Source organism: Hyperolius riggenbachi, chromosome 2 (genome assembly GCF_040937935.1).
Source record: "Hyperolius riggenbachi isolate aHypRig1 chromosome 2, aHypRig1.pri, whole genome shotgun sequence".
In the NCBI taxonomy this organism is placed as follows: domain Eukaryota; kingdom Metazoa; phylum Chordata; class Amphibia; order Anura; family Hyperoliidae; genus Hyperolius; species Hyperolius riggenbachi.
Window position 1 is genome coordinate 252,309,455 of NC_090647.1, and position 26,044 is coordinate 252,335,498.

At 40.5% G+C, this 26,044-nt stretch overlaps 1 protein-coding gene across 1 annotated transcript in view; it reads left to right on the plus strand.

Annotated features, from left to right (window-relative positions):
- Window positions 1–26,044, plus strand: part of ATP2A3 (ATPase sarcoplasmic/endoplasmic reticulum Ca2+ transporting 3) — a 231,029-nt gene that overhangs the window by 177,052 nt on the left and 27,933 nt on the right. Inside the window, exons 16-20 of the mRNA XM_068268507.1 lie at window positions 6,740–6,942; window positions 9,671–9,756; window positions 12,428–12,561; window positions 19,295–19,412; window positions 20,749–20,866. Coding sequence (XP_068124608.1) covers window positions 6,740–6,942; window positions 9,671–9,756; window positions 12,428–12,561; window positions 19,295–19,412; window positions 20,749–20,866 — 659 coding nt within the window. The remainder of the gene's footprint in view (window positions 1–6,739; window positions 6,943–9,670; window positions 9,757–12,427; window positions 12,562–19,294; window positions 19,413–20,748; window positions 20,867–26,044) is intronic.

The window sequence follows — 26,044 nt, forward strand, 5'->3', positions numbered from 1 at the left end:
TTTAGGAATCCTTCTGTATGTACCACTTCAGCATGGTCCTTCGTAGCATTTCTTTTTTACTAGTTCAGAAGGATTCCATATACGGTAATCTTTTTGGATATACACATTCCAACACCCCAATCGGTGGTGCCTGCCGGCTTGATACTGATACTTTATCCACTGAGTAGGCAGGTGATGCAGATGACTGTAATAGGAAATAATTGTATTTTATGGAAAGCTACTCAGTGTGTCAAAGATGCTTGAATAATAGCATTGGCTGAGAAGCATTACAGATTAGCTGGAGATTAGTTGGCAGTTTAACAAGTTCACATAGATTGCTTTAAGCTTTTCTTTAAGCTTTGTGTATAGAAGTTTTATCTGAGGTCTGCTTAAAGCATCAAACTGAGCAGTGTTTCGAAAATTACAGAAATGGAGAAAACTATTTGCATTTCCCTTAAAGGACATCTGAAGTGAGAGAAATATGGAGGCTGCTATATTTATTGCCTTTTAAACAATACCAGTCATTTGCCATTCCTGGTCTCATTGGTTACAGTAGAGTCTGGATCACACACCTGAAACAAGCATGTGAGTAATCCAGTCAGACTTCAGTCAGAAACATCTAATCTGCTTGTTTATGGCTGAAAGTATTAGAGGCACTCCTCATCTCTATCAGTTCAGGTATCATTTAAGCTGTCAGTTGTGCTTATTTGCTATATTGGCCCGTATGCAATTGACTTTTTCTCCCGAGCTTTCCTCTAGGTGAGATTTTCACACCTTGTTATAAAATGCATTTTAACCACTTCCCGACCGCCTAACGCACAGAGGCGGCCGGAAAGTGGAACCCGCAAGGACCAGCTCATGCCCAAAGGCGGCGGTCCTTGTAGGGGCATGGGCGGCGCGATCGCGTCATTCGTGACGCGATCGGCCGCCGGCGCCTGGCTCCGCCCCCCTTGTGCTATAACCCGCCGGCCGTTCGGAAGTGCCGGCGGGTTACTAGCACCCGGATTGCCGCATACAAAGTGTATAATACACTTTGTAATGTTTACAAAGTGTATTACACAGGCTGCCTCCTGCCCTGGTGGTCCCAGTGTCCGAGGGACCACCAGGGCAGGCTGCAGCCATCCTAGTCTGCACCCAAGCACACTGATTCCCCCCCCCCCCGCCCCCTGATCGCCCACAGCACCCCTCAGCCCCCCCCGCCCACCCCTCAGACCCTTGTTTGCACCCAGTCACCCCCCTAATCACCCATCAATCACTCCCTGTCACTATCTGTCAACGCTATTTTTTTTGTTTCGGTCCTATCTACCCCCTGGGGACTCCTGATCACCCCCCCACCCCTCAGATTCTCCCCAGACCCCCCCCCCCTGTGTACTGTATACCTCTATCCCCCTGATCACCTGTCAATCACCTGTCAATCACCCATCAATCCCCCCCTGGCACTGCCACCCATTAATCAGCCCCTAACCTGCCCCTTGCGGGCAATCTGATCACCCACCCCCACCAATAGATCGCCCGCAGATCCGACGTCAGATCAACTCCCAAGTGCAGTGTTTACATCTGTTCTCTACCCTAAACACCCACTAATTACCCATCAATCACCCCCTATCACCACCTGTCACTGTTACCCATCAGATCAGACCCTAATCTGCCCCTTGCGGGCACCCAATCACCCGCCTACACGCTCAGATTGCCCTCAGACCCCCCCCCCCCTTATCAATTCGCCAGTGCAATATTTACATCTGTTCTTCCCTGTAATAACCCACTGATCACCTGTCAATCACCTGTCACTGCCACCCATCAATCACCCCCTGTCACTGCCACCCATCAATCACCCCCTGGCACTGCCACCCATCAATCAGCCCCTAACCTGCCCCTTGCGGGCAATCTGATCACCCACCCACACCAATAGATCGCCCGCAGATCCGACGTCAGATCACCTCCCAAGTGCAGTGTTTACATCTGTTCTCTCCTCCAAACACCCACTAATTACCCATCAATAACCTCCTGTCACTGCTATCCATCAGATTAGACCCCTATCTGCCCCTAGGGCACTCAATCACCCGCCCACACCCTCAGGACGCCCTCAGACCCCAGCCCTGATCACCTCGCCAGTGCATTGCTTGCATCTATTCCCCCCTCTAATCACACCTTGAGACACCCATCAATCACCTCCTGTCACCCCCTAGCACACCTACCCATTAGATCAGGCCCTAATTTGCCCAGTGTGGGCTCCTGATCACTCGGCCAAACCCTCAGATCACCCTCGCACCCCCTTCCGATCACCTCCCCAATGCATTGATTGCATCTATTTTCCCCTCTAACCACCCCCTGAGACACCCATCAATTACCTCCTGTCACCCCCCTAGCACTCCTATCCATCAGATCAGGCCCAATACAACCTGTCATCTAAAAGACCACCCTGCTTATGACCGGTTCCACAAAATTCGCCCCCTCATACACCACCTGTCATCAAAATTTGCAGATGCTTATACCCCTTAACAGTCATTTTGAGACATTTGGTTTCCAGACTACTCACGGTTTTGGGCCCATAAAATGCCAGGGCGGAATAGGAACCCCACAAGTGACCCCATTTTAGAAAAAAGACACCTCAATGTATTCTGTTAGGTGTATGACGAGTTCATAGAAGATTTTATTTTTTGTCAAAAGTTATCGGAAATTGATTTTTATTTTTTTTTCACAAAGTGTCATTTTTCACTAACTTGTGACAAAAAATAAAATCTTCTATGAACTAGTATAGTGTGTTTTGGGGTGTATTTTTACACATACCCATGCTGAGTGGGAGAAATCTCTCTGTAAATGGACAATTGTGTGTAAAAAAAAAAATCAAACAATTGTTATTTACAGAGATATTTCTCCCACCCAGCATGGGTATGTGTAAAAATACACCCCAAAACACATTATACTACTTCTCCTGAGTACGGCAATACCACATCTGTGGCACCTTTTTTCAGCCTAACTGCGCTAAGGGGCCCTAAGTCCAATGAGCACCTTTAGGCTTTACAGGGGTGCTTACAAATTAGCACCCCCCAAAATGCGAGGACAGTAAACACACCCCACAAATGACCCTATTTTGGAAAGTAGACACTTCAAGGTATTCAGAGAGGGGCATGGTGAGTCCGTGGCAGATTTCATTTTTTTTTTTGTCGCAAGTTAGAAGAAATGGAAACTTTTTTTTTTTCTCACAAAGTGTCATTTTCCGCTTACTTGTGACAAAAAATATCTTCTATGAGCTCACCATGCCTCTCAGTGAATACTTTGGGATGTCTTCTTTCCACAATGGGGTAATTTGGGGGGTATTTATACTATCCTGGAATTCTAGCCCCTCCTGAAACATGACGGGGTCAGAAAAATCAGAGATGCTGGAAAATGGGAAAATTCACTTTTTGCATCATAGTTTGCAAACGCTATAACTTTTACCCAAACCAATAAATATAGGCTGAATTGGTTGTTTTTTTTTATCAAAAACATGTTTGTCAACATTTTTCGCGCTGCATGTACACAGAAATTTTACTTTATTTGAAAAATGTCAGCACAGAAAGTTAAAAAAAATTTTTTGACAAAATTCATGTCTTTTTTGATGAATATAATAAAAAGTAAAAATCGCAGCAGCAATCAAATAGCACCAGAAGAAAGCTTTATTAGTGAGAAGAAAAGGAGCCAAAATTCATTTAGGTGGTAGGTTGTATGAGCGAGCAATAAACCGTGAAAGCTGCAGTGGTCTGAATGGAAAAAAAGTGCCTGGTCCTTAAGGGGGGTAAAGCCCACGGTCCTCAAGTGGTTAAGCCACCAGTATGCAAGACAATACAAGACAGTACTAATTTTGATAGTACTTTTTCACCCTCTTTTGGGTACTTTCAATTGTAGAATGCTTTAAAGTTATTTTAAAGAGAATATGAAAATTATCTCCTAGGAGAAAACTCAGGAGAAAAAGTGACTTGCATATGGGCCATTTTCTCTAATATCAGGGCAACTTGGGGGTACTTTCCTATGATGGCTCTTGCATACCTCCTCTTCTAACCATAAGAATTGGGGGAAAGCAGTGGGCATGACTTTGAATTAGGGTTTCTGGGTCACTAGTGAGGTGTCAATAAAAGAAGAAAATTGTGAGTGCTCTTTAGTTTTTTTTTATTTTAAAGATTTTAGTAAGTTTTTCTTTATAACCTGTGCAGCATCATTTTGGGGTGCTTTTGGCATTTTTTTGCTTTCCCCTTATTTAATCTGTGATAGATTTTTCTTTTTTTAAGTAAAGTGGTGAGACTTAAAGTGACAGTACATATTTTACTAACCAATGGACAGCATAGGGTCTTCAAAGTACTGTTGACCCCTTGTCCCCCAAGGAGGCCAGAACTCCCCAGGGAATTAAGAGCCCACCAGCATGGAGGCTCCACCCCATGAGTGATACCAGCCCAAAGAATGTGGACGTTAATGAGCCCAAAACGTGCAAACGAATGCTGTACAATGTATAAAAAGTTTTTTTTTTTTTTTTTTTTTTTTTTCACCAAAACTTTAAAATGAATTTTTACAACAAATACAAGTTCTTTCAAATTTTCTTGATATTTTGCTACTAGTGATTTGGTGAAGATTGTATGTCTTGAGGCTTCACAATGAACTTCCCCATCCTTTGGACTGGTATAACTCTTTTTAAATGTTTCCACCATTGGCACCATAGAGTTCAGTGCAAATGTGGCCTCATTAATTTTGTCTTCAGGTACACAAAGAATTCTCCCAATCTGACTTTTGCATGTTTGGCCTACTCATCCCAACTTTGAATGATCCCTCCCATTTACTCTTGCTATAATTGCAGTGAATTGAAGTTGAGGTATGAAGTGGCCTACTGAAAATGAATTTGATGACTGGGCACCCATCAGCTGGTTCCCCACAGCTTTGGCTGAAAGATCACTTTGGATAGTACAGCCACTTTAACCAGTTAATCTCCCATGGAATGAGTAGCTACATCCCTGAAAACTGCACTTGAGCTCCCAGGGACGTAGATACTCATCCCATTCTGTTTGCACGTGGTAGTGCAGAGATGGGTGAATGGGAACATATGTTCCCATAGCCAAAGTGTCTAAGTTATAAATGATCACTGTTGCAACAAGCAAGCATTAGAAAATTATTGTAATAACTTGGGCAAATAAAATGTGAGTTTTACCTACAGTAGCACATTCTATTTTAAAACTATTGTACAATGTATCCTGGCTTATGTTGCTTACCTCTATATTGATGACTTGGCACTTGATCTCATTTCAAAGGCTAAAAAGGGGTTTATTTTCAAATATACATATGTACAAGTTATGGCATATGAAATATATGAATTACATAAGTGCTGGCTCAGTGTAAAAATACTAGGAACATTCTATTTAATTTACGCTAACCTTTCAACCCATACATACTTAATTTGTCAGCTGAGCCCTGACTCTATTATACTTCTATGTCTTTGTCAGCGTTGCAAGAGACAGACAAGTGAAAGCTTCCAAAAACTGTATTTTATCTGGATATATCAGTATATAGAGTGCTCCTCTGTGGTATACAGCAATGGTCCATGCCCCTAACAGTTGCGGGGAAGGAACCGATTTGGGGGGATGTAGCTACCGTAGTTCAATGGACCATTGTATTGACAAACCAGATAAACAGGTTTTTGTGAGCTCATGTGGTCCTCTGCTGAGTAATCAATGGCATTTTTCTGGGGGTTGGTGTATTGTTCCCAGGAAACTCCCCCATCTACAGGTGATGTACTAACCAGCTAAGAAATGACACGTTGCATGTCATTGGAATGTCCATCCATAGTCCGCACCTGAGGGCCAAGCCATTGTCCTCTGTTTGTTACACGTTCATATGCAGATTTTGTGTGGCTTTGAGAAGTATTTACAAAGCATAGATGTTCAGGTTTGCTTAAGGTCCAGGCTGATCAAATAGATTCCCTGCGAATTTCTCATAGCATATAAATGGCCAGACATGCTTTTCCATAAAGGCACACCCGAAATAACGCAGTTTATACCAATAAAATACAACATGCCTGAAAACTGAGAAATTACATTTTCTCTAATCATCATCCGGGACAATAGGAGATCCAGTCCCTCCTCCGGATCTGGGGAAACCATGAATCAAGAAGAATTAAAAGCTCCCGCCCTCCCTCATTCCTCAGTTCATCTGCGTTTCCCTCCAGGAAACGCCGTCAAGAGAGCAGCTCCCGCTTTTTATTTTCATGTACCTTGCCAGAGGGGGAGGTTGTCATAAGGAAGCACTAGGTGGTGTATACATTTCTCTCTTCATTTCCGGTGGTTTTGTGTTCGGTCTTACTTTAATATGCACTGAGGAATGAGGTAGGGCGGGAGCTTTTAATTCTTCTTGATTGATGGTTTCCCCAGATCCGGAGGAGGGACCGGATCTCCTGTTGTCACGGAAGACGCTTAGAAACTCCATTACCGGTAGTTCTAATAGGAGTATTTTCATTTTTTTTCTTCTTCTTCCTTTTAAAATGCTTATGAAATCAAATAATTCTTGGCAAAAAGCACAACCGAAAGAATGCCTAATTTGTGGCAAAAAAATGCATATATCATTTAGGTGTGATAAAGTTATTGCCAAATTGAATGGAAGCAACGCTGAAAGGTGAAAGTGGTTAAGGGTGTAGAAGATATTATTTTCCTTGTACGTCTTTTTTTTTTTTTTTTTGCCTGGAATAACACTTTAAAGACTAATAACCACGTGGATAAGTATGCATTATTTTTTTTTCTTTTAGTATTTTCCTCACTGCAATCCTTGGCCTACCAGAAGCCTTAATCCCTGTCCAGTTACTCTGGGTGAATCTTGTAACTGATGGATTACCTGCCACTGCTCTTGGGTTTAACCCACCAGATCTGGACATTATGGACAAGCAACCCCGCAATCCCAGAGAACCACTAATCAGTGGATGGCTTTTCTTCAGATATCTTGCCATTGGAGGTACGGTTTCCATTCCCACTTAGATAATGGATGAGCACCTGTATGCTTATCACACTGGTATGACATCTGGATATAAATAATGCTGAAACAAATGAAGACCTTGCTGGTTTATAAACCTTTCCCTGGAATATCAAGTCAGATATGTTGCCACAGAGCAGCGCTAAGGCCCAGCAGCTGAACAGTACATTTCCTCTGCCTGCAACTTCTAATTGGAGATGGCCAATGAGTTGCAAATCCGAGTTTATGCAAATTTCCATGCTAATTTTATGTAAATGTTTGCATCTTAAAACCAGAACAATTAAATCCTAGAGGAGCATTTGTGTTCAAGTTGCATATATTTACATAAAATTAGCACAACATTTTGCATCAACTGCGAGTGGCATATCATTGACCATTTCTACTTATAATAGTGGTCAGTGGTGTACAGAAGCACTGTACAGGTTTTCTTTGCAGCTGCTGGTTGTCATGCATAGCATCTGCAGTGCCCAGATCATTCCTCACCTGACGTGGTTTAAAGTGACTCTATGGTGAAAGGGTTATGGAGGCTGATATATTTTCTACTTTTTGGCTTTACTAGTGTTTTGAGTCACACACCTGGAACAAGCATGCATATGATGTAGCCAAAGTCAGAGCATCTGACCTACATACTTGTTCTGTGTCAGTGACTTCAAATATTGGTGGCACCAGATCATCAGGACAGGCTCATCAATTTGCATTGTTTAAAAGGAAATAAATATTACAGCTTCAAAATGAGCCAATTTAGATTGTACTACATGCTTTTGTTTCTATAACCCATAATGGCAATGTTTTTTCAAGTTCTGTTCTTATGTGTTTTGTTTTTGTTTTTTATCAATCGAACCTAAACTCATTGATTACCTAAATACTGTGTAGCATGGGATTCTTATACAGCAGTTTTCAGCACACTGAATACTTGGCAGAATGTTGTTGATCCCTTGCTATTATACATTAGGAGTTCAGTATTTTATAATGATTACTTTAAAAGGACCCCACATTTATTTAGGTCTTCTTTTCTTTAACCGTACAAAATCATTTTATACTGTATGTACAAGCAAGAAGCAAGACACTCCAAAATCTGAACCAGATGATCAGAGAATGGAACAAATTTAAACTTCAGTATACAGAGAGTGAATTCTCAGATTACTTTTGTTAATAGGATTACTTCTTCTACTCTTAAGGACTGTACACATGCTTGAGTGATGTCGCCCGAAGGGGATTGGGACCTGATCCCTCGGTCGACATTGCCGGGCTGAGGCTGTACCGATGTATAGCTGACAACACATTCTGTTGTAATGAAGGGGGGTGGAGGGGCAGTGGAGCAGTGCAGATGTGACGTCACGCAACGGCCGAGCAGTGAGAAGAAAGATGTCAGTCATCACTTGAGAATGTTGATTCGGATCGCTTGCCAGTTGTGGGGAACCGTACACATGTCAGATTATTGGCTGAGGCGTTCGTTATCGTCAACCTCAGCAGACTTTATTCTGCATGTATACGGGGCTTTAAAAGTACTAGATAATAAATCTTTGTTAACAAGAGATCAGGCACATTCTGTTCTCTGTCAAGGATCTGATGGATACCAATCCCAAAAAGCACTAAATCTGCCAAACTTGTCTCTGCTTTCTCTGGAAGCATATGACTAACCCCAGCACTAAAGCCTCGTGCACACGCAAGATGAGACTCGGCCGAGGTGGCTGCACACAACCACCACAGACGAGAATCTACCTTGTGTACAATGACACCTAACACCTTAGCCAGCGATCCACCCTGCAGATCTCTGGCCAAGAACATTGGCCACAATTCACTAAGCTTATCTCCTGTCTTTAATAACGTTTAATTCTAGAGTTATCACCATAGTGATTAGGCATGTAGTGTTTAGGAAACCTTTTATCTCAGGCAAACCTAAAGTTAACTCTTCTGTTTTTAAGTTAACTCTTCAATCCTTAAAATAACTCCTGAATTCTAAAGTTAAAGACAGGCTGTTAATTGACTACGTGTGAAAATAACTACAGAGGAGGTAACTTAGGGAATTAAGAGATAAGATAACTCTCACTGGCCTCAATTCACTAAGATCATGCTGGAGATAAGGCAAGAGAAAACTTACCTCCACTAGTAAGAGAGTTATCTTATCTCTTCATTCCTTACGTTACCTCTTCTGTAGTTAATTTACCTCCTCTGTAGTTATTTTCACACGCAGTTAATGAATAGCCTGTCTTTAACTCTGGAGTTATTTTAAGGATTAAAGAGTCAACTTAAAGACAGAGTTAACTTTAGGTTTGCCTGAGGTAAAAGGTTTCCTGAATACTACATGCCTTATCACCATGGTAACAACTCTAGAAGAGTTATTAAAGACAGGAGATACGCTTAGTGAATTGAGGCCACTGTGTGGAGGTAAGTTTTCTCTTGCCTTATTATCTCCAGCATGATCTTAGTGAATTGAAGCTATTGTTGTTCTTACTCACCCCGGCCACAGCGTGACTTTACTCCTGCCGGTCATTATGTGTTTGAACTAGGTACTTGTTTTTTCATTGTTTAATTGGCCTAAGCACTGTGCCCCACGTGTATGTTATAAACTGCATTACTTTTTTATTTTTAAGTCTCCTCAGTGCAGTATGTACCATATTTTTTTATACGTATTTACAAATTATGACACCCATGTATTCTGTAGACTCTCATAATTAATACTAATATGTTTGTTTACTCTGGGCTCTAGTGTATGTAGGCCTGGCAACTGTGGGAGCTGCTACATGGTGGTTCCTGTATGATGAAGATGGGCCGCAGGTGACATTTTACCAGCTGGTAAGTTTATTGAATTTTATATAGTGATTGGAAAATGAATACACATAGCTTTATCTGTACTGTGCTAATATGCATCACACAGATTTAAATGTTTTCAAGTTAAGCGCTCATTCATCTGCAGTTTGTTTTTTTTGTTATCACTATCACAGCCAGTAACAGTGATCATTCTGCACTTGCGCCTATTGGTTGCGAGACTCCCGTCCTCTTTTCTTACCTCTACCCATGCACAAACGTGAGTCTCACGTGTCGCTGCCACTGTGCACAATCGTTCTCGTATACGCAGGCTTGCGGCTGCTTACACATGATTGTGTATATGTACACTCCATCCTGCTTGTGCATGCTCTGCAAATGTTGTTCATAAAGTTGACATACCATGTGGCGTTTCAATGGTGGGTGCCACGTGGGACATGCCTGAGGACCGTTTTGTGCACTCCTAAAAGGTGGTTCCCATATTTGATCCTTAGATTCACTTTAAGGCCCCTTTTACACTTGCCTTGCAAGTGTGCGTTGCGCTACCCTGTTTTTCTGCAAGGTAACGCAACGGCAGAGCAAGGTAATGGGGCCTAGAACACTTACCACTTTGCGCTGTAAGTTCCCGATCAGTCGCCGACCCGAAGCAAAGTCAACAGCGCATTACCAGGGGGCGGTGCTATGCATATGACCTTCTCTTGGCGCACTCTGTTACAGGGCTTTACGAATTACGTTTTTTGCTGTGCAATGGGGGCGGAGCATTGCAATGCAATGGCCAGGTGTAAAACTGGCTTAGTGTCTCTGTCACTGTAGACTGTATAACTATATTTTGCTGCTCAACAAGAATGTCTGTAACTTGGCCTGTCATTATTTTTTAAATATACCTGACTTGTTTAACCTATTTTGGTTCCTGGACGTAGAAACTACGTCCAGGAACCATGCGCGCTGCCGCGTGCTCCCGTGGCCGATCGCGCACACGCACTCCCGGCCGCGGATTTGGTAGCCACGGAATCAATGTATCGGGCTATGATGCCTGATCACTGATTCCTCTCCCCGCTGAAAAAGCGACAGCTTCTCTCGGAAGCTGTGCTTTTTCTGGCCGTTGCCTCCCCCCTGCGTCACTCTAAGCGTGTGTTACGCTTAGAGTGACGTCATGTAAACAAACTCATGGCCGCCATCTTGTGGCCAAAAAGTAAAACTACAACTAAAAGTAAAAAAAAATTAAAAACACACAATTACATTATAAAACTATAGTTTACATCCCACCCTCCCAAAAATACCCAAATAAAATGTTTAATATAAAAAAACAAACATTACAATTAAAAAAAAATAAATGTAAATATTTACCTAAGGATCTAAACTTTTTAAATATCAATGTAAAGATTAAATATTTCTATATTTTTTTTATTTTAAACTTGTAAATAGTGATAGATGCAAAACGGAAAAAATGCACCTTTATTTCCAAATAAAATATTGTCGCCATACATTGTGATAGGGACACAATTTTAATGGTGTAATAACCGGGACATATGGGCAAATACAATATGTGAGTTGTAATTATGGAGGCATGTATTATTTTAAAACTATAATGGCTGAAAACTGAAAAATAATGATTTTTTCTGTTTTTTTCTTATTCTTCCTGTTAAAATGCATTTGCAGTAAAGTGGCTCTTAGCAAAATGTACCCCCCAAAGAAAGCCTAATTGGTGGCGGAAAAAACAAGATATAGATCAGTTCATTGTGATAAGTAGTGATAAAGTTGTTGGTGAATGAATGGAAGGTGAATGTTGCTCAGATGCATATGATTTTCAACGCTGTAGGCTGAAGTGGTTAATTATGGTAGCATGTATTATTTTAAAGCTATAATGACTGAAAAACTGAGAAATAATTTTTTTCCATTTTTTTCTTAATATTCCTGTGAAAATGTGTTTAGAAAAAATAATTCTTAGCAAAATGTACCACCCAAAGAAAGCCTAATTGGTGACGGAAAAATCAAGATATTGATAAATTCATTGTGATAATTAGTGATAGTTATTGAGAAATGCATGGGAGGTGAAAATTGCTCTGATCCATAAAGCGAAAAATACCCGCGGCACTGTGGGGCTGAACCGGGGATATATATATATATAATAATGAATGGGAGGTGAACATTTCTCAAGCGAAAACGACGGAACGCGAATGGGTTAAAAAAAACAAACAAAAAAAAAAAAAAAACAGTGGTCAGTTGCATAACTCGTGGATTAAGACTGTGAACTGCAATGGAGACTGGGCATACACTTTAACACAAACCCTGCATGCAGCGAGTTAAAATAACGTGATCTGTTACTGTGAACAACCCCATAGACTTATATGGGCAGTAAGTTGACATGCAGAATTATTCTGCAATGCAACTGACCACTGTGAACAAGACCTGAGCGAGCCACATTAGACGCCTGCTTTTTTCAGGAGTGTGATTCTGCTGAAGCCAGAAAAATCATCAGGACTGTTCGGCAACAATCATTGTTTTAAAGGAAATACATTTTGGCAGCCTCCATACCCCTACCACCAGAGAAGCATTTTAATGTGACTGACTGAGGGGATGATGAAGATGATCATCCAAACTGTTCAACAATATCACCAATTTACTCATGGCTTTCAACCTGGAGGTGCTTTCTTAGGACATTGGCTAATGATTGTTTTGCTTTCTCTTATATTTCCCATAGAGACACTTCATGAAGTGCACCCCTGACAATCCATTGTTTGAAGGAATAGACTGTGAAGTGTTTGAGTCTCGTTACCCCACAACCATGGCCCTCTCAGTGTTGGTAACCATAGAGATGTGTAATGCGCTCAACAGGTAAATTGTGAAAGAATGAATCTTAGTGTTGCTAGAGACATTATGCACAGTAAGGGGGCATACACACATCCAAAATTGGCCAGTTTTAATTGGATTAGTGTACGTGCTTAAATGTGAAAGTGCATGCGCACATGTGTGTTTTGTTCTCCTTTAGGATATATATGGGTAATGCTGCCCTTACATATGCAAATTGATCTGGCAGATATATCAGATTTACCAGCATACAATAGTGTATGTGATAACTGGAGTAAATGTGGGCATGAAAGTCAAATTTCACAATACTTTTAAAAGTTTTGTCATGTGAGGTGCAAGTGATGTATAAACAGCGTAGGATATTTGGGTGCAACGAGCACCACCATAGGCCATAATAGGAATTACGGCTATAGCGGCGCTCCGTGAGTAATTTCAGTTTATCTAATAAAAATCTTTGTGTGTGGCAAGTAAGAGAGTAATTATGCATTGGTTCATAAGTGTGTGATGCCTGATTTGTGCTATGTTGTGTGGTTTTAATGATAGTTCTTTGGCTGACAATAATGTATAATTTGCAATTGTCCTAATGAACATTATTATTGAATAACTATCTTAAAATCTTAATAATACATCAATAAAGTTACATTAACCGGTTCGGCCTATCTGGACGAGCTTTCTCGTCCAGATAGGCACTGCTGCTTTCCGTGCGTGGTGCGCGCGATCGGGCGCTTGCCCCCCCGATCAGTGAATGGGAATATAATTCCCATTCACCGATCTAACTTCCCCGCAGAAATACCGACGCTTTCTATCCAGAGAGCGCGGTATTTCTGCCCCCAGGAAACTTCTCCTCTGCTTTTTAGTTCCTGGATGCGAGATCGTTCGCATCCAGGACTTTTTTCACTGTGGCCATCTTGTGGCCAAATAGTAAACTGCACCCACATACATTTTTAATTAAAGAATTATAATATTTTACATTTAAAATAAGCAGTTTCCCTCCCACACCAAAAATTACCCACATACATTTTTTATTAAAAAATTAAATTAAAAAAATTCAATAAAAAAAAACAAAAAACATATAGTTACCCAAGGGTCTGAACTTTTTAAATATGCATGTCAAGAGAGTATGTTATTATATTATTTAAAATTATAAGCTTATAAATAGTGATGGACGCAAATTGAAAAAATGCACCTTTATTTCTAAATGAAATATCAGCACCATAAATTGTGATAGGAACATCGTTTAAACTGTGTAATAACCGGGGCAGATGGGCAAATAAAATACATGAGTTTTAATTACGGTAGCGTATATTAATTTCAAACTATAATGGCCAAAAACTGAGAAATAATGAATTTTTTTCATTTCTTTCTTAATCTTCCTGTTAAAATGGATTTATAAAAAAACAAATCTTAGCAAAATGTACTACTCAAAGAAAGCCTAATAAGTGGCGGAAAAAACAAGATATAGATGAATTCATTGTGATAAGTAGCAATAAAGTTATAGGCGGATGAATGGGAGGTGAACGTTGCTCGGATGCATGAGATTTTCGGCACTGCGGTGCTGAACCGGTTAATGACAATTAAAAGGAAAAAAAATCCTGCGTATCTTTCTTTTTTTTTTTTTTTTTTTTTTTTTTTTTTTTTTTACAAACGATTTTATCTAAATTATAAGAGGTAAGGGGCTACTCAACAGTGTAAAGTCCCAATAAACTATTGGAAAAAGTCCAACTGCCACAATGATCGCTTGATAGATGCAACATCAATTAATCATGGATATAATGCACCCCTCAGTAAGTCTCCTCAATTCCTCATCAACAGGATAGCCTCCATCATACCCTTTGTGTGCGACTCACTGGATAAGACCGACCCCTTTGGGTCTAATGGTACCTTGGGACCGTTCTAAGGGTCATCCCTCACCTCCCTGGTATCTGTAGCAGACCTCAGATCAGCAATAAATGCACTCCTAAAAACATGATATCCTGTCTTCATATCTCAAAAATGCTCCACATAGCGTAATACTGCATTTCTTTTATTTAATATGAAATTAGATCACATGTCCAAGTTAGAGTGTCTGGCAGAGGCCTGTATAGGTCCGATTTGGTCTGGTCCCTGGTCACTCATTGCCCCGCACACAGTCAAGCCGCACTGTCCCAGCATGCTGATCCACCCTCCTCGTGTCTCCGTTAGCTTATACAGGCTCCGCCCGACAATAATGTAAAATTTGTAATTGTTCTAATGAACATTATTCTTTAATAACTATCTTAAAAACTTAAAATATAAAGTTATGTTAATGACAATTAAAAGGAAAAAAAAAAATCCTACGGATCCTTAACATTTTTTTTCCCCAAAGAAATGAATTTAGCTCATGTGGATTAAGTATTTGGAGACATATTACAACTGAAAGAGGATAATTTACGTTTTGTAAAATAAGAGAAATTCTAGCTTGAACCGTAAGACATTAAGGTATTAAATAGCATATCTAAAAGGCATACCTAAATAGTTACTGGAGAGTTATTTTAAACTACTAAATAAGGTAAGACACGCTACAGTGTTTTGTATCCATGTATGTATGGTGGATTTTAGAAGCATATTTTTATGCAGTTCACGTTAGGGTAGACCTGATTTTCCAAATCTGTATATTATCATTGAAAACAAAAGCAAGTTGATATTAAGCTGGTTGAAGTTACAAAATGTTTGTGGTTTTTTAAATGGCACTTCTTGTTACCATACAAGGAACGCTAAGCAACTCATGACGCTGGTAGAATAGTTAAAGTTGATGTGAAATTTTCCCCAGTGAAATAGATTTTAATCTGCATGTATTTTTACTGGCATTGAACAGCTGGAACTAGACCTCCAAATGATAAAAGCATTCTTATCATCTTATTTATGTATGTAGTAAATGAGATGGCTACTGCATTTCATATTAAGTTGGTGCTTTATAAAGAAAAGAGGATGATAAAAGTATTCACAGCAAAATGAAGCTATAATTAGACAGACGGCCCTTCTTGTACAAATCTATAGTGCTATAAAGAATTATAAATGGAAAAGTGTGTATGTGTGTACATATTTATGTGTGTGTGTATTTAACCATTTCAGCCTATCTGGACGAGTACGTTCGTCCAGATAGGCTCTGCTGCTGTGCAGTGCGTGCACTCCCGCCACCTGCTGCTATTTCACCGATCTAACTCCCCCGCAGAAAAACCGACGATCTCTCATCAGAGACCGCCGTCTTTCTGCCCAAAAAAAAAAATTCCCTGTCCTCTTTGTAGTTCCTGGATGCGAGATCGTTCGCATCCAGGACTTTGACTGTGGCCATCTTGTGGCCAAATAGTAAACTTACACCCACATTTTTTTTTAACAATTACATTATTTTACATTTAAAATTGGCTGTTTCCCTCCCACACCAAAAATTACCCAAATAAATTTAATAAAAAAAAAAAAATTACAATTAAAAAACAAAAACATAAATAGTTACCTAAGGGTCCGAACTTTTTAAATATGCATGTCAAGAGAGTATATTATATTTTAAATTTATAAACTTGTAAATAGTGATGGCCGAAAATTGAAAAAAATGCATCTTTATTTCTAAATAAAATATCGGTGCCATAAATTGTGATAGGGACATAATTTAAACGGTGTAATAACCAGGACAAATGGGCAAATAAAATACATGAGTTTTAATTATGGTAGCGTATATTAATTTCAAACTATAATGGCCAAAAACTGAGAAATAATGAATTTTTTTCATGTCTTTCTTAATCTTCCTGTTAAAATGGATTTAGGAAAAAATAATTCTTAGCAAAATGTACCACCCAAAGAAAGCCTAATTGGTGGCGGAAAAAAACGAGATCTAGATCAATTCATTGTGATAAGTAGCGATAAAGTTGTTGGTGAATGAATGGAAGGTGAATGTTGCTCAGATGCATATGATTTTCAACGCTGTAGGCTGAAGTGGTTAATTATGGTAGCATGTATTATTTTAAAGCTATAATGACTGAAAAACTGAGAAATAATTTTTTTCCATTTTTTTCTTAATATTCCTGTGAAAATGTGTTTAGAAAAAATAATTCTTAGCAAAATGTACCACCCAAAGAAAGCCTAATTGGTGACGGAAAAATCAAGATATTGATAAATTCATTGTGATAATTAGTGAGAAATGCATGGGAGGTGAAAATTGCTCTGATCCATAAAGCGAAAAATACCCGCGGCACTGTGGGGCTGAACCGGGGATATATATATATATATATATATATATATATATATATATATATATATATATATATATATATATATATATAATACTAAATTCTAGTCAACTTACATGCTACTTGGACTTGGCCAGATTGCAAAATAACTGGACCTGGCCGGCAAAGTCCTGAAGAAGGCTTTCCTGTGATGGGCTGTAATGGGGAGGGCTGAGTTGAATGCAGAAGATACATTGCAGAAGATATGGTCTCCATTCTCCTTTGTTGTCTGCTCATCTGTTCCTTTGCTCTCGATGTACCTTACTGACTTTTACCTATGCACTCTGTCCGCTCACCGCCGCTTATTTGAGACTACCAGTCTCTGCTCCCCTCCACTCTTGGCGCACCTCGGGCTTTGGGACTTGACCAGCCGAGTCCTGCCGTTTTGTATTCTGGCCAGGCAAAGTCCAAAAATATATTTACTTTTAAAAAGAAGTTGTCTGCATATCCACATGCCACATCAGTTAGCCACTTTGCACATTGACTGGCCAGATCCTGAAGTGGCCGGACTTCTGGTTCTGGCTTTAAAAAAAAAAAAAAAAAAATTATATATATATATATATATATATATATATATATATATATATATATATATATATATATATATTTATTTTTGTGTTCCTTTCAAATAGTTTATAGGGCATTCCTCAAGCCAAATACTTTTTTTTTTAATATATATATTCTAATTCCCTATAAACTAAACAAGCCTCGCCCACAGTTCCTTTTGTGCCTTGGCACTGTAGCAAGGGCTTATGGGAGCTCAAGTCTGGGCAGGAGGAGGAGGAGGTTACTAGCCATTGATTTCAGAGGCAGAGGGGAGGAGGAGAGGGGACGGAATTTACAAACAGGCAAGCTGATAGCATCTCCAGCCCTCAGCCTGTGACAATGTGACAAACAGAGCATGGCTGCCCTCATTGTATCACAGGAATAAATAATTGTAAACGTTTGAAGCTGTTTGCAGCTAGATATGCTGTGTAAACTATCTAAACTTTAGATAAGTTATATAGACAAGTTACTTGTTATGGTTAGTTTTTCATCTCGGTACCGCTTTAAAGCGGTATAAAACCCTGACATAATATTCAATAAAAATGTGTTTTCCTACTTTTTATATGCCATACGGTTATCATATTTGCTTTTGTGCAGAAGTATTATTATTCATTTAGAAATTATATGTTCCCAAAGTACACTTTTTTTTGCTCTGAAAGTTGACTTTGCATTTTATTCATAACTGCTTTATTCATCTTCAGGAGAGTTTGCAGTGTCAGAGAAGTGTTTGTTTACATGTCTCACTTGATACAATAAACACAAGATAACATCTCTAGTTCGGATTCCTCCAGCTTTCCCTGCAGTGGAGCTTCTAAGGCCTGTGTTTAACCCTTTGAATGCTGTGCTAGTAAAAAAAAATGCTGGTTGTATATAATATGCTGTAAATAATCTATTAGAGCAAAGAAGAAATGTTGGGTTTCATTCCGCTTTAAGAATGGGTTAGAAATCAGCATCTGAATGGATACAGTCCTTTCATAGTTCTTTCATGGATTCAATCCTATCATAGAAATATAGAACTATAACACAGCACATTAAGACTGTCACTCATGTTATATAGTGTTCTATACTGTATATACTCGTGTATAAGCCTAATTTTTCAGTACAAAAAATGTGCTGAATATTTACCCCCCTCTGCTTTTATGCCAATTATTGGAGCAGAACAGATGGTGGAGCAGGTTTTGTTACTGGCAGAGGAGTGTAAGGATTATACACCAGTTATCCTGTTCTTGCCAGCTGGCTCCCTGTGGTGTCTATTTCCCTCAATCCCCTGCAACATGGTGTGCAGAGTGTGCTGCTCAAGACTGTGTCCCCTGGCTTGTGGAGCAGAGTGTTCAAGCAACGTGTCAGTGGTGCAATGATCAGAGATTCTTCCTGTGTGGCATTTGCTGCCTCATATCTATGACCCCATCTAGTGTTGTCCTGAGACACAGCTGCATGATCCTTGGGGCACATCTGGCTATTGGGAGGGGTGCTTACTTGTACTGGGGCCTACATCTGGCTACTGTAGACCGGGCTATACTGGGGAGAGGGTGTATATGCGAGTCGACCACTTTTTTCCTTGCTTCTGAGGGAAAAGTGGGTACCTCGGCTTATACACGGGTCGGCTTATAAGCAAGTATATGCGGCAGTTGAGATCCATAAGAGATCTTAAAAGCAATGCTTGTTTTTTTGTTTTTTTGTTCTTGCAGCTTTGCATCATATCACAGTAACAATACAGAACAAAGGTACAGGTCTTTATCCTGGACCATTAAGGGAAACCACACTGTTGTGTTTCTGGGCTGATTGTTCAGCAATGCAGATCATTGTCACTGGCTGAAGATATACATTACTGATATCCGCACAGAAATTCCACAGTGTGATGAAAAGCTGCAAGAATTTTTCAAAGGCTGTACATGAATGCATCATGTAACTATATAACTGAGAAAATGAAACCATGCATTTCTTACATGTTTTACATTTTATTTTAAATTCTGCAGTTTGTCTGAAAACCAATCTTTATTGAGGATGCCACCGTGGCTCAACATCTGGCTTCTTGGTGCCATTATCATGTCTATGGCACTACACTTCTTGATCCTCTATGTGCAACCAATGCCGGTATGTTCAGTTGACTTTAGAAGTGTTTGTGAATATAAACTTTTCATCAAGAAAAAGTCCATTACAAAATCAATTAACCTCCATTAAGCCAATTGGCGTGAATGCGGCGGAAGCCCCAGGACCGCTCCATGCAGGGAGACCGGCTTCAGTCTCCCTGCGGCGATCGCTGCTCGGAGACTGTTAGATGGCGAAACCACCGTCTAATATACCTGTACAGCGCTGTGATCTAAGGTAGCTCTGTACTGGGGACATCCGTGTGACACGGCTGTCACCCTGGGGGGAGACAGGAGCCGATCGCTGTCATAGGCTGCCGCTGGGACCTGGGAAAAAAATTAAAAATTTTCTAAAAAATAAATATTTATAAAAAAATAAACAACCTGGGAGCGATCAGACCTCACCAACATAGAGCTCTGTTGGTGGGGAGAAAAGGGGAAGGGGAATCTCTTATGTGCTGAGTTAGGCGGCCCTGCAGCGAAGCCTTAAAGCTGCAGTGGCCCATTTAGAGAAAAATGGCCTAGTCTTTAGGGGCGTTTAACACCGCTGTCATCAAGTGATTAAACAAGTGCGCATAGGTTAAACAAAGGTTTAAGCTAGGCATAATTCTAGATAATACCATTTTTTTTTTTAGAGGGGGATCTGGCTATGTACAAGGGAGATCTGGCTATATACACTGGCTGTATACAAGGGGGGTCTGGCTAGGCAAGGGCAAGACCCCTCTGAAATAAGCCCTAGCACATCTTTTGAAGAAAATTTATAGAAGATAAGATCATATTTTTGGGGAAACACGGTAGCACGTTTTATTTTAAAGAGAACCCGAGGTTGGTTCTAAGAATCGTAATAGCAGACAGAGGCTGGCTGTGCATATAATCACCAGCCTCTGTTGCTATATCGTCCCTCCAGGGCCCCCCTGCGCTCTGCCCCCCCCCCCCCCATAAATCACAGCCGCGCTGTCGACATGCAGCGTGTCACCAGCCGACTGTTTACAATTGCCTATCAATCTCCGCCGCTCCCCCGTCTGCTCCATAGCTCCGGTCCCCCGCCCGCGTCCTTTCCCTCCCCGCTGATTGGAGGGAAGGGACGCGGGCGGGGACCTTAGCTCCCCGGTCGTCAGGAAAATCAAGACAATATGTACAGAATAATCATATAACTGACAATATGCAATGCACTACAAGCAATAACTACTAGAAGAAGTATAGTAAACTGAAATTGTAATGGCAGCAGAAAGATAATGCTGTGCAAACTGCACAGCAATTCCATATCACTTGTCTGTTACCAGATCTGTTAGATAAGCCTGTTATGTCTAGGTGTACTTTAAACGCTATTTTCCATTCACCAGCTCATTTTCCAAGTAATCCCTCTGAACTGCACACAGTGGATAGTGGTCATGAAGATTTCACTTCCTGTTATCTTGCTCGATGAAGGTCTTAAATACATCTCGCGGCATCACCTGGATGGTAAGTCATGCTCAGATGTTACAATAGCATACATCTTGTCATGGCAGACAATAATGCCAGGTCAAGCCTCAAACTTCTTTCCGTGGTTTAGTGTAAATATACTATATATATATATATATATATATATATATATATATATATATATATATATATATATATATATATATATATATATATATATATATATATATATTGGTATTATTATTATATAAGCTCCACTGACGCCTCTTGTGCACACTAGTTTTTTTTTTTAGTTTGTTTTTTTTGTGAGGGGGGGGGGGGGGGTTTGATTGCAGAGGTCTGCTACATGGCATAGCAGAACTCCACTGCTGCGACTTTTCTTGGGCGCTTCAAAAAACAGCATTACCTGGCGCCCATTTTTCCTCACGCCTCTATTGCATATGCCCCATTTACATATCCTAACACCTTGCACCAATTATTATTAGACAAGATTTCAGTAGTTTAACCACTTAAGGACTGCAGTCATAAAACCCCTTAAGGACCAGACCCTTTTTTTCAATTCAGACCACTGCAGTTTTAACGGTTTATTGCTCGGTCATACAACCTACCATCTAAATGAATTTTACCTCCTTTTCTTGTCCCTAATACAGCTTTCTTTTGGTGCTATTTGATTGCTGCTGTGATTTTTAGTTTTTATTATATTCATCAAAAACGACATGAATTTTGTCAAAAAAATTATTTTTTTTTAACTTTCTGTGCTGACCTTTGTCCAAATTTATTGTGCTACATGTCTTTGATAAAAAAAAAAAAACAAAAAAAAAAAACATTCAGTGTATATTTATTGGTTTGGGTAAAAGTTATAGCGTTTACAAATTATGGTGCAAAAAGTGAATTTTCCCATTTTGAAGCATCTCTGACTTTTCTGAGCACCTGTCATGTTTCATGAGGTGCTAAAATTCCAGGATTGTATAAATACCCCCAAAGGACCCCATTTTGGAAAGAAGACATCCCAAAGTATTCACTAAGATGCATGGTGAGTTCATAGAAGATTTTATTTTTTGTCACAAGTTAGCCGAAAATGACACTTTGTGACAAAAAAAAAGTGAAAAAAAGTTTGCATTTCTTCTAACTTGCGACAAAAAAAAAAGAATTTTGCCATAGACTTACCATGCCCCTCTCTGAATACTTTGTGATGTCTACTTTCCAAAATGGTGTCATTTGTGGGGTGTGTTTACTGTCCTGGCATTTTGGGGGGTGCTAAATTGTAAGCACCCCTGTAAAGCCTAAAGGTGCTTATAGGACTTTGGGCCCCTTAGCGCACCTAGGCTGCAAAAAAGTGTCACACATGTGGTATTGCCGTACTCAGGAGAAGTAGTATGATGTGTTTTGGGGTGTATTTTTACACATACCCATACTGGGTGGGAGAAATATCTCTGTAAATGAGATTTTTTTGATTTTTTTTACACACAATTGTCCATTTACAGAGAGATTTCTCCCACCCAGCATGGGTATGTGTAAAAATACACCCCAAAACACATTATGCTACTTCTCCCGAGTACAGCGATACCACATGTGTGGCACTTTTTTGTACCCAAACTCCACTAAGGGGCCCAAAGTCCTATGAGTACCTTTAGGATTTCACAGGTCATTTTGAGACATTTGATTTCAAGACTACTCCTCACGGTTTAGGGCCCCTAAAATGCCAGGACAGTATAGGAACCCCACAAGTGACCCCATTTTAGAAAGAAGACACCCCAAGGTATTCTGTTAGGAATATGGTGAGTTCATAGAAGATTTTATTTTTTTGTCACAAGTTAGCGGAAAATCACACTTTGTGAAAAAAAACAATAAAAATCAATTTCCGCTAACTTGTGACAAAAAATAAAATCTTCTATGAACTCACCAGACTCCTAACTGAATACCTTGGGGTGTTTTCTTTCTAAAATGGGGTCACTTGTGGGGTTCCTATACTGCCCTGGCATTTTAGGGGCCCTAAACCGTGAGGAGTAGTCTTGAAACCAAATGTCGCAAAATTACCTGTGAAATCTTAAAGGTACTCATTGGACTTTGGGCCGCCTAGTGCAGTTAGGGTGCAAAAAAGTGCCACACATGAGAAATCGCCGTACTCAGGAGAAGTAGTATAATTTGTTTTGCGGTGTATTTTTACACATACCCATGCTGGGCGGGAGAAATATATCTGTAAATGACGATTTTTTGATTCTTTTTACACACAATTGTCCATTTACAGCGATATTTCTCCCACCTAGCATGGGTATGTGTAAAAATACACCCCAAAACACATTATACTACTTCTCCTGAGTACGACGATACCACATGTGTGACACTTTTTTTGCAACCTGGGTGCGCTAAGGGGCCCAAAGTCCTATGAGTACCTTTAGGATTTCAAAGGTCATTTTGAGGCATTTGATTTCTAGGCTACTCCTCATGGTTTAGAGCCCATAACATGCCAGGGCAGTATAGGAACACCACAAGTGACCCCATTTTAGAAAGAAGACACCCCAAGGTATTCCGTTAGGTGTATGGTGCGTTCATAGAAGATTTTATTTTTTGTCACAAGTTAGTGGAAAATGACACTTTCTGAGAAAAACCATACAAATCAATTTCCGCTAACTTGTGACAAGAAAAATAAAATCTTCTATGAACTCACCATACACCTAACTGAATACCTTGGGGTGTCTTCTTTCTAAAATGTGGTCACTTGTGGTGTTCCTATACTGCCCTGACATGTTAGGGGCCCTAAACCGTGAGGAGTAGTCTAGAAATCAAATGCCTCAAAATTACCTTTGAAATCCTATAGGTACTCATAGGACTTTGGGCCCCTTAGCACGCCTAGGCTGCAAAAAAGTGTCACATGTGGTATCGCCGTACTCAGGAGAAGTAATATAATGTGTTTTGGGGTGTATTTTTACACATACCCATCCTGGGTGGGAAGTATGGCAATACCACGTGTGACACTTTTTTAGCAGCCTAGTTGCGCAAAGGGGCCCAAAGTCCAATGAGCACCTTTAGGCTTTACAGGGGTGCTCACAATTTAGCACCCCCCCCCCCCACATGCCAGGACCGTAAACAAACCCCACAAATGACCCCATTTTGGAAAGAAGACACCCCAAGGTATTCCATGAGGGGCATGGTGAGTTCATAGAAAATTTTATTTTTTGTCACAAGTTAGCGGAATATGACATTTTGTGAAAAAAACATACAACAATTTCTGCTAACTTGTGACAAAAAATAAAATCGTCTATGAACTCACCATGCACCTCACGGAATACTTTGGGGTGTCCTCTTTCCAAAATGGCATCATTCGTGGGGTCTGTCTTGGCATTTTAGGGTCTCTGCAATCATTAAATGTATGGCCAGTATTAGGAGTTTCTGCTATACTCCTTATGTTGGGCATACGGGTAATGCACTCTGGGCTGAAAGGAAAAATGACAGTCAAACAATCAATTAATCAATGTGGATGAAAAACTATCTGCCAAAAAAAAATGAAAAAAAAGAGGGGAAGGCGTCAGCCACGACATAGGAGCTGCCACCCAAAAACGTCCACCCACTCAGCTCGTATGCCCTGGCAAAGCCGATTTATCCATTCACACCGATCGATGTGGATGAACAAATCATTGCCAGAGTTCTTTTTTGATACAAAGTGCTTGCCAAAGCATAGGAGCTCCAACACCACCCCTCAGCTCATATGCCTCGGCAAACTTATCTTTTTTTTACTACTGAGGAGAAATCTCGTCCTGCAGTGCTGCATGCACCGACTTGTGTGTAATCTGACAGACACACAATGCTTCTGTCAGGATGCACCATCAGTGCTGCAGCTGGTATGTCGGTCGGTTCACCTGGAAGGGTTAGGCAGGGAACACACTTGACTTTCAGTTTTCCGCGTGCGTTTTTCTGCATACTTTTTCTGCACACCAAGTGTGTTTCCATGCAGGAAAACACGCGGGTTTTTTCACAGCAGCTGATGTAAATGATAGAGTAAACTGCCAAAATGTGCAGAATCCTGATGCAGAATGTCATTTTTTTTTTTCTGCGTGCGAACACAGTAAGTGTGCACTAGCACATTGATTAACATGAGTTCTCAGTTTTTCTGTGCAGAAAACGCGTACGAAAACTGCCAAGTGTGTTCCCTACCTCAAGGATGGAAAAAAAGAAAGAAAAACGCACAAAAAAATAAACAAGCAAGCAGCAAAGCAATAACTTCATTAAAGTTTATAAAAGTTGATGTTAATGAACATTTTTAACCCAAACATTAACATTGGGAACCAAACATTAACTTTTTTGCTTACCTGTTTGTTTGTTTTTTGTTTGTTTTTTCTTACCTTTCTGAGGACAAACCTCTCGTCCCCCATGGGACAATGTGCAAAGTGCAAATCGCACAGAGATGTGGCGAAGTACATTATGCACTTTGTCCCAAGTGAAAGGAGAGGTTTCTGGCAGTACTGTGTATTAGGGTCTCTGGAAACCTGATGTCTGGGTTCATACTGCATATTGGCGTATCCGGTCGCGCGCACCGCATCGCCCCAAACAGACCTTCAGGGAATACCGCAAGAGTAGCATTCGACAGTAATCGCATTCGGCCTAGTAAGTAACTGCATCGCCGTAGACTAACATGACTTCCGGGCCGACCCAAATTGCCACAGAAGCCACGCAGTAACGTAGGCATGCACTAGGGTTAAGTCAAGCACTTCCAGCGTAGGGGGGGACCGCAAAGTGTGTCTTTCGCTAGGCAATTTTCCCTAACGCATCATGCCAGTGTGAAATAGCACAGAGACCCTTGTGTGCCTACTGCTATGTCTGGAGTTCCCTACTCTCTAAAAGTGTATCTGCTCATGATACCTCTGGAAACACTCCCCTAGGCATAGGCCAGGCTGGTCAGGACACATGGGACAGTAAACAGAGGTGTCACGCCTTGTTCCAGCCCTGCTGCAGACACGACAACGTTTTCTTGGGGTGCGTTGATTTGGGGCACTCGGAATAGGAAAGGCGTAGTGCCTTTCATGCAGCCGGCTTACTGCATTTTGGGGTTGGGCCACGGCACCTCCTGGATACAGGAGTTCCGGAACGATCTCTTCCTGGAATTTAAGGAACGCTCCAGTTCTCCCAGCCTTACTGTAGAGAACAAAGCTCTTGTAAATATCCAATTGAATTAGATAAAGACACTTTTTTTTTATACCAGTGTCTGGTTTTGCGGGAAAC